The sequence below is a fragment of the Nelusetta ayraudi genome, unplaced genomic scaffold, assembly GCF_046127955.1.
Source record: "Nelusetta ayraudi isolate G7.1 ecotype Tasmania unplaced genomic scaffold, CSIRO-AGI_Nayr_v1 ptg000151l, whole genome shotgun sequence".
Taxonomy (NCBI): Eukaryota; Metazoa; Chordata; class Actinopteri; order Tetraodontiformes; family Monacanthidae; genus Nelusetta; species Nelusetta ayraudi.
This window is the reverse complement of record NW_027466201.1, coordinates 2,999,422-3,009,013: the sequence shown is the minus strand read 5'-3', so window position 1 is coordinate 3,009,013 and position 9,592 is coordinate 2,999,422. Positions and strand designations below refer to the sequence as shown.

The window sequence follows — 9,592 nt, the reverse complement described above, 5'->3', positions numbered from 1 at the left end:
CACGGAAGTTCACTGTTGCCGGCGAACGGGCAGCGATCCAGTCACCCCCCCCACCATGACACACATTAACCCACCGAGCCGCGCAGAGGAGACAGAGGGCGCACCTGCAACCGCTCTTTAATTAAAGGCCGGGGGCCGCGGATAACAAAGGAAGCCCTGAATCATCCGGAGGAATCATCAACCTTTTTCCAGCGCACTCAGCAGCGCCGCCGCGTTCCGTTCAGATTGCCTTAAATTGCACCCTTTAATGACTTTTTTTTTCCTCCTCAGCGCCGCGCCTGATTAGAAGACGCTTAAACGAGGATCACAGAGCGAGGCTGCTGAAGCGGCGGAGGCACGGAATCCAATGTGCGTTTGTCAGGGAGTGATTAAAAACCCGCAAACACCTGCTCAAGGAGCGGCACAAAAGCAAGAGAAAGAGGGGAAGTGAAGAAAAGAAAGAGAGAAAAATATACTTTTTGTTTGTTCCAGGCATATGGAAGGAGATAAATGCAGCTGGTTCCCTTTTTGAAAGAAGTATACACCAACGCGGAAAGTAACACCTGGTGGTGTGAAAGATAGCTGGAGGGGCTTTTCGCAGTTATTCAACTTCAATATCGCGTCTCATTTTCACTCCTTGAACTGCACAACGGCTCACAACGGGTATCAACGAAATGGAACGTTCAAGAACATTGGGCAACCTGCCGATCTCGGCTACGTTTTTACCAAAATGTTTTAAGTCTTGAACTGGAGGTGTGAAACAGCCATGCATCACCTCCAAGTAGACTGTGGTCGCATCAAGAGCAAAAAATAAAAATAATTGACGGCCTCGGTGTAATACCTGACTGCGGTGCCGTGACTCACGTCCGCTGAGCCGTAATGACAAATTCGGATGTTTTCTTTTTTTTTATTTTCGTAAAAATACCACCAGGGCACTCGTTAGAAAGCTGTTTAATTGGGATGTTTTCAGTTGCATTCCAATGTTTTCACACATTCAGGAGAAAAAAAAAAACCCAGCCCCGCAATAGAGAACACAGTGCGGCAAGATTGTCAGGGTAATTGGACAACTTCGGCTCCTTTTTAATTGCGTGAATGTTCAGCCTGCTGTGAAATAGATATTTTTCCCCCCCTCAAGCAAAAAAAAGTCAAACCGCTGTTTAATGCGGTTTGTACCACCTGGAAGCTGGTTCTGGCGAGTCGCGACTTTAAACCCAATCAAAGCGGCGAGCGCATGAGCCGTCTGTTCGGTTTTAGCTACCTAAACTTTTCGCCGATTTTTTTCGCGGCGGAGCAAAGTTCGCCGTTCATCCACTTCGGCTCGGGGCGGAAAGCCGGAAATGAGGCGGCGGCGGCGGCGGCAAAGCGCGATGTGACATTTGCGGATTTGAAGGGGGAAAAAAATTCCCACCGTTCGGAAATCTCCGGAAAGCGGCACGCCCTCCCGGGTTTCGGCTGCGGTTAATCGTCGTCGCTAGCCGAGATGAGGACAACGCGTGGGGAACGCGGTCGAGGCGGATGAGGAAGAGGAGGAAGAGGAGGAGGAGGAATTGCTACCAAACAGATTTGGAGAAAGGCCCCGTTTTAGGATTCGGTCGTGCCGTTCCAGTGAAATGAGAGAGAATCCTGGATTTTTCTCTTCCCCCTCCTCTCTGGCTCAAAGCTGCGGCTGCCGCTAAGACGTCTCAAGCTCGTCGGACAGAAATAAGAGGATAACTTGGCCCGGTCCGTACAGTGCAAATCGCTGACCCAGAATTACTGGCGTCTGACCCAAAAATAGGCCCCACGTTTCTGCAAAAACGTACACATACGAGCGCGCTCTCACACACACACACACACACACACACACACACACACACACACACACACACACACACACACACACACACACACACACACACACACACACACACACACACACACACACACACACACACACAGTCCACATTCCAACTAGGCTCTGGGAGACAAAGGGCGCAGGAATCCTCCTTCACTGTGTTTACATGGACACTTAAGGTTCCACAATTACTCCAGAAGTGACAGGAATGGATACAGGTCAAGTGAACGGCTTTTCTGGATCCTTCCAATTAAACTGCCAGGTAAGACGTTTAACATTAGCCCGATTTCAGGACGGACCGTCAGCTCACAAGAATCTGTCCAAAACACGGCTGCCGAAAAAGAAGGGGGATTGAAGTGACTCGGTGGTCAGGGGTCAGAGGTCAGACTGGTCAGTGAGCGCAGGAAACCAACAGGAACTCAAGCCAGATCGAGTTGCACCCGGGGTCCCCAGAAAACCGTTCCAAATTGCACAACGCCTCCGAAATGAATTCAACTCAATGCGAAAACTGAATTGAAAATAACAAAAGAAAAAATATGTATAGTGACCGCTCAAATCCAATGGCTCTTTTATTTTCAAAAAGCTTCACTTAAGTATTTACAGTTTGTGCAAAAACATTTAAAGGTTTCAAGGACTTTACATTGTAAGTTCAACCTCAAGGCACATACATGGAACAACATCAATATTTCATCATGACAGAAACAGAAAAAAAAAAAAAAATTAAAAAGCAACATTTTTAACTTTGGTTCCTAAGAAAAACTCTTGCGGTGGGTCGGCGTCAGAACGTTAGAACGTCCCGGGTGGGAAGCAAAGAGAGGCATCGCCCGCCCCCCCCCTGCCCCCTTGCCGTAGGAGAGCGCCTCCTTGTGGAGGCTTCACGTCACCTCCGGGTGAGTGCTTCAGCCGACGAAATAAAATACGAAAGAAAGAAATGACAAATGAAAAGCAACCAAGCTTTAAACACATGCAAAAATTCATTGGATGAATGTTTCTGGTGAATTGATATTTGCATTCAAGTGATTTTTGCCTTATTTGGAGAAGCGATGACTTCAGACTCTGACTGTTCAAACCACTCATTCCTCTTTTCTCAATTGGCCACTCGGAGACCAAACATCATTCTTTTAATGAGCTCCAAGTGTAAATTCCCCGTCTCTGCAGCCTGAAAACAGTAATAATCCGAGGCTAGCAGTCTGGTAATGTGTTTTCTCGTGTGTGTGTGTGTGTGTGTGTGTGTGTGTGTGTGTGTGCGTGTGTGTGTGTAACTCCCCCGATCACGGTGCCGCAACTGCATTGCTTTTTATTGAACGAGGGAGTAAAAAAAAATAAAAAATAAGACCAGGAGCTGCTTCTTTGTCTGACCAGGTGCGTGCGGAGCGGCACGCACCGTGTTAGCGCACTGGCACCGTTGACGTGCACGTGTCAGGCTAGGCTACTGTATCCCATGTTCTTCCTGGTTAATACTGTCTGTCACTTTTAGACTTTTTTTTGTGGCGGCAAAATGTCAACAACAAAAAAAAAATAACGGAAAAAAAAAACAAACAAACATGTGCTTTCTGTTCAGCCGTTCACTTCCCTCCAACTCTCAAGTCATTCGGTTTCTGCATAAAAAGGTAAGGCAAAAATATCTGTCTCCATTACACATTCACAGACAGGAGGATGCTCGATGCAGTAGCAGTAGTTTGACCAGCCAAAATACTCCCATCCCATCTCCGCTCCCTCCACCCCCCCCACCCCCGAGCACTCCTCGGTCGATTAGCACGTGCGCTAACGCGGGGCTCTCATCCAGGAAGGGAACAATCCCAGCGGAAGGTGTGGAGTGTTTTGCGGTTTGGCTGCGGGTCTCGGTAGAAAAGGTCTGAACTAAAATGTGGGGGACGCTTTGATAACCACAGAAGAAATTTAAGAAAAGAAAAAAAAAAAAAAAGCATTAAAATAAAAAACTTTCGCTTGGCTTCAATTATATTTCCATGATGCGCGATGAGTCCAAATTTTTGGGAACATTTGGCAGGAAAACGCCATTTAACAAAAAATGTGCTCCAAAGTCAAGAGAGCGAAGCAGATTGGTATCAAATTTCGGACTGTGGGTCGAAAAGGAAGCAGCAGCGAGTCACTGACCAGTTCTGCGTCGCTTTCAGCTCTTTTCTTCCAAAACTGTCGAAGTCGATGTATGTGAAAAAAAAGAACTGAAATGCACTCATGTCATTGCCGAAGCAAATTCCAATGTGTTTTACACAATGGCAAATAAAAGGAATCTGAATCTGAACTATCAACATATTAGTGCCCAAGTAATGAAAACAGACGTTTTTTCTTTGAAAGCATGAGAGCGAAGCTTTTAGCACCTCAACGCGTAATGACCAATTGCTCTCTTCAACTGAGCTTTAAGATTGAAATGAAACTAAAAATAATTATCCTCCCCCTAAAAAAAAAAAAAAAAAAGATACAGAACTGTAAGTTTGAAGTGAAAGATGTCTGTGCACTCCCGCAGCTGCGTGCTAATTTAGCGCGCTAACTAGACGCACCTGGCCCGTTCTGTCGTTGCCACCTGGACGGGCATCAAACGACGCCGACCGCTAGTTTTTACGGGGACGGCTGACTTGTTCGTGCACAATATGACGTCCAGAGAAACTCGAGTGATAATGAGTTGCAGTCGAAGGCAGAAAAAAAAAATAAAATTCAATACTTCTGAGAGGGTTTAACTGGGCCAGTGGAAATCTCTCGGCGCGCTTCCTATTGCTGAGCTTTGCGGGAGATGCGGCAAAAAAACAAAAAACAAAAATCCAGATATTTCCACTGCGGGAAGTGAAACGGGTCAGACGGTAAGCGCGCGCAAGCTCTTAAACAACAACTTTCTTTGTTTTCCTCAAGGTTCCCCCCCCTCCAGTATTGTGTTATTTCCATCGATTCTCCGGCAGCTGCTGCTGCTAACCGCCGCGCACCTCACAAAGAGTTAACTCTCCCCTCCGGGGCGACGGCTCGGCGCAGCCAAGTGAAAATAAGGCTTGCATATTTTTCTCCCTTTTTTGGTTTTGCGGATTATAAGGTGGTGGTGGTGGGGGTGGGGGGTGAGCGGAGGAGGGTGGTGGTGGTGGTGGAGGGGGTCAGCCGTCGGACCTCTTTAAGCTCCAGGCAGCCTCCCTGCCCCCTCCCCTCCAACCACCACCTCAAATTAAAATCACGTCAGATGGAATGAAGCCGTCTCGGGGGAAGTGGATAATGATGAAGACCTCTCACGGACACTTTGCACGGCGAGGAGGGTCCGCGCCGGAAAGCTGCTTTAATTGAGCCCACGCAGGGCTCGGAAGGAGCGAAGGGAACGGGGGTCCGACGGGGTGCGAGGAGATGAACGATGAGGAAGAGGAGGTGGGGGGGTGGGGGTGGGATGGGTTGGGTGGGCGGAGAGCGATCCCGTTGTCGTGGTAATTCCCCTAATAAATCAAAGATCCTTAATGAACGGCGGGATGGGGTTGGGATGAGCGGCTGAGCAATTAGCGTCGCCCGTTTGTGTGTGTCTCTGCGCGTCGTTGTTGTTGTTGTTGTTGTTGCTGCTGCTGCTGCTGAGGCGAAGGAGAGTGGCGACCCCCTCCCCATCTAATAATAAAGCGCCGCGCAGCAAATCCATATCATTTAACCACCAAAACGCCGTTAGTTTCAAATGATTCCACATCATTAAGGAGCTGGATGGGCATTAATACTCCAAAACAACGTCGGCTGGCCGAGCGTGAGTAATGTCGCCCGGGTAATGGACTCCGGGGGAGGTGGGGTGGGGGGGGGGTGTAAAAATGATCTCTGCGGCTTTTTTTCTCTCTCTTTTTTCCTCCTTCATTCATTCTTTCTCTTCTGCCTCCTCCCGCCGCCTCCACTTCGCTCTCTGTCCGAGGCTCTGTTTCACACGAGAGCCTGAGAAAAACTGCCCCCCTGTGGCCTCATTTGCCAAAGCACGGAAAAACCAGGAGGGGAGGAGAGGGAGAGAGAGAGAGAGAGAGAGAGAGAAGAAAAGGAAGCCCAACAAATTGGGAGACGTCTTCAAAGACGACGGGAAAGACAGAACTCATCCGGGATATAAACCCTTTTCGTGTTTTGTTTATTTGTCGTTTTTTCCAACCTGCCCATTAATGTCGTCGTCCTGCACTTTTCCAAAAAGTGCCTCTCCAACCAAGCCCACCTTTGTTTTTGTTTTTTTCTCTGTTCATTTAAGACCAACGGAACACAAAGATGCTTTTAGTTTTGAAGGCACTTTTGGGAACGCTCGGCACGGCCCGCACCACATCCGGTTACAACTCCCTCGCACCACCACCACCTCCGCTCGTTTCCTGCCCCCCCCAACCCCCCCGCTTCCCACCGTTAACAGGAGAGCGCACTTCAATTCCTTCTACTTTTTTTTTTTTTTTTTTTTTACAACACGTCACCGGTAAAGCAGTGCCGTATTTCCACAGCACTCTAATCAGTCTTGTTTGGATTTCCTCACCCCCGTTTTACTGCGCAGTGTTGTCTTTACTACTGTTCGCTTGTACGGGGGAGGTGAGGAGGGGCAGAGGGTTTGCAGGTTGCGCACACGCATTAAAAAGAGAGAAAAAAAGAAACGTAGGGGGGAGGAAAAAAGAAAAAGAAAAAAAGAAAAAGGCCGTATTTTTGCTTCTGTGGTTAGCAAAGGATCCCAGCCCTCTCTGTGCCCTAACGCTGCCGGGGCGGACGGCGCTCGTCAGAAAAAGCTACACCCAGGGTGCCGTGATTGTACAAATTCATGTTCATGTACAGTACTGACCATTTAAAACAACGCTCAAAACCCTGCTGGTTATAAAAAAAAAACCAAACAAACAACAAAATAAAAAACAAAAAACAAATCAAAACAAAAAACTTTTTTTTTTTTTTAATCTCTTTTTCCTCTACGAATAAAAAAGATAGCAGAGAATCCCACATTATTTATCCACAGTATAAATTACATCGTAGACAGAACTTGGAAATATATATAGTACAGTTATATTTGACTAGAATTTTTATATTGTTTCTCGTCTACACAAAATGGTGTACGCGCGCGCCGTGTGTGACTGTGCGTGTGTGTCTGCATGTGTGTGTGTGTGTGTATTTATGCGTGTCCTGTCAAGTGTTTCTGCTTGTGTGTGTGTGTGTGTGTGTGTGTGAGTGAGTGACTCGGTACTGTTTTGCCGCCGCTGCCGCCGCCGCCGCCGCTGCCACCGCCACCGCTGTATCACGTGTGGCAGAACTCTGTACTGGGCACGTTGCTGCTCTTGCAGTAGGCTATGCTGTTGTTGCTGAGGTGACAGTCTCTAAATCCGATGCCCCCGTTGGGCGTGTAGATGGGCTGGATGCGGAAATCGCCCTTGAGCAGCTGCTCATTGTTCAACGCCACTATCTGGAAGCTGGTCTCAGTCATCTCCAGAATGGAGTTATCCTTCTTGGTGCCCGCCTCGCAGTAGTCGTCTTTTCTCCGGCCGCGGTTGTATTTCCACTTGGTCGAGGACGACCGGCTCTTCCGGTGCACGTGCCAGCAGAACACGCCCAGCAGCGTCACCAGGACGACCAGCACCGCGCCGCCTATGATCCCGGCCAGCAGCAGCGTGGAGTTGACGCCCTCGTGAGGCGCCTGCTCCCTGCCAGGGGGCTTGGTGGACGCGGCCGGCTTGGTCCTGGCGTCGGAGCAGATAGTATCCTCTCCGGGTCGGTACGAGTTGAGGGTGTCCAGCACGTGCACGCAGATCCGGTACACCGCCCGCGGCTCCAGGCTGGTGAGGCTTAAGTGCCGCCGGTCCCCGCTCACCGTCCTCTCCTGCATGCCCTCGTTGATTTGGCTCTGGCCCCGCTTGACCCAGGTCACCTTGTAGGCCGTGACGGTGAAGTAGGAGGCCCAGCTTACCTCGATGTTGGTGGAGTTGACCACGTGGAAGTAGATCTGGAGGGGGTCCTCGTAGGGAGGTAAGGGACCGGGAGGGTTGTTGGGGACCAAGGGAGGGGACGACGGGTCAAAGTAGGACGGGTCAGAGGTAGTGGCCAGGGTGGATACCAGGGTGGTGGACGGGTCGGTGGTGGTGGGTGGAGGCGGTGGCGTGGAGCGGAGCGTGGGCCAGGGCGGCAGACCGGCTTCGACCGGGCACTCAATAATATCCAGGGTGAGCTCCCTGATGGCCATGCCGCGCACCTTCTCCGGGCTCAGGCAGACGAATCCGCGGGCGTTGATGGACGGCGGCAAGGACTTGAGCCACACCACCACCCACTTGACCGAGCAGTCGCAGCGCCACGGGTTGTTCCGGACCAGGAGGTGCCTCAGGCTGGACAGTTCGTCAAACACGCCCTGCGTCAGGCTCTGGAGCTGGTTGCTGGCCACGTCCAGTTTTTCCAGCCTGCTGAGGCCGGCGAAGGCGTCTGTGGGGATCTGGTCGATCTGGTTCTCCTGCAGGCTGAGTCTGACCAGCGACTGGCTGGGCAGCAGTGGCGGCGGGAAGGTGAGGGAGTTCCGGGCCAGGGTGAGCTCGCGGAGGTTTGACAAGCCCTGAAAGGTTCCCGGCGCGATGCCCTCGTCCGTCAGCAGGTTGCCGTCGAGCAGCAGGCGCTGCAGGCGCGTCACATTCTGAAAGGCCTCCTCTGCGATAATAGCAATGCGGTTCTCGTCCAATCGCAGCTCTTTTAGGTCCTCGGGGAGGCCAATGGGGACGCTGCTTAAGTGGTTCTTGGTAAGGAAGAGGAGTTTGAGGCTCAGTGCCTCTCTGAAGGCCCCTTCCTCCACCCCCACCGTGGAGATGGAGTTATCGTCAAGGTGCAGTTCCTCTAGGCGGGTCAACTGGGCCAGGGCCGCCCTGGAGATGGTCTGGATGTTATTCTCCTGTAGATGCAGGACCCTGGTGTTTTTGGGCAGATTGATGGGGAACTCGTCCAGCTGGTTACCGTAAAGGTACACCGTCTCCACGGAAGCCAGATTGTGGAGTTCCATGGGGAACCCCGCATTGTTGATCTGGTTGTTGTGTAGGTACAGGACCTTGAAGCCATCCTGTATCCCCAGAGGCACTGATGTCAGGCTGCGCTCATTGCAGTAGACAAATAAGTTGTCACAGCGACACACATCTGGGCACGAGGCGCCCAGGCTGAACTGCGTTTGGAGGCCTACGATGACAGTCAACCAGAACTGCAAGAACGACGCCCAATCCTTATTCCAGGTTCCGGCGGGACACTCCATAGTGGAAAGGAAAAATGGAAGAAAGGAACCCAAGAGAAAGAACAAAATATCTGAGGATGAATCAAAAGGCGAGGGCGGATATATCCAGCAGGGAAAAAACAAAAAAATAAAACAGACCCCCCAAAAAAAGTCCAACTATGAGAGTTTGGTAATGTTGCAGTTAGCTGCGAAAACGAGCAGCAAACCGTGCGAGTAATCCGCGAAAGGCTGCTCCTTAGCTGAGGAGCGACAGCCTCATTAGTGGTGGACAGTCCTCAGACTGACTACGTCCATTGCTGAGATGCCAGACCGTGGCGGGACTCATTCACTCATTGGTCTGTGCAGTGCTCAGCCGGGGCAAATTTGAAGCCACGCAGTAGAGAGCCACCGCAGGCTCCATGCGCCTGTCCGTCACACTCTGCTGGTCCCCGACCGGGGCAGAGACCAAGGGGGGTGACATTTGGATCCCAAGACCTGTTGGGGAAGAAAAAGACACGCTGCTTTAGGAGGTTCAGGGCCGTGATGTTGTTTCGCATTGTTGTTGCAAAGAGAGCCAGGGCCTCCATTTTACCCGCCTTACCTCCGTCTCTCTGTTTGACATACAAACATGGACA

The 9,592-nt window shown here is 50.7% G+C and overlaps 1 protein-coding gene across 3 annotated transcripts in view; it reads right to left on the bottom strand.

Annotated features, from left to right (window-relative positions):
- Positions 1–2,352: 2,352 nt before the first annotated feature.
- Positions 2,353–9,592, bottom strand: part of flrt2 (fibronectin leucine rich transmembrane protein 2) — a 45,447-nt gene continuing 38,207 nt past the window's right edge. For all 3 annotated transcript variants that reach the window (XM_076013482.1, XM_076013480.1, XM_076013481.1), the window contains exon 2: positions 2,353–9,452. In XM_076013482.1, coding sequence (XP_075869597.1) covers positions 7,020–8,999 — 1,980 coding nt within the window. In that variant the 5' untranslated portion in view covers positions 9,000–9,452 and the 3' untranslated portion in view covers positions 2,353–7,019. The remainder of the gene's footprint in view (positions 9,453–9,592) is intronic.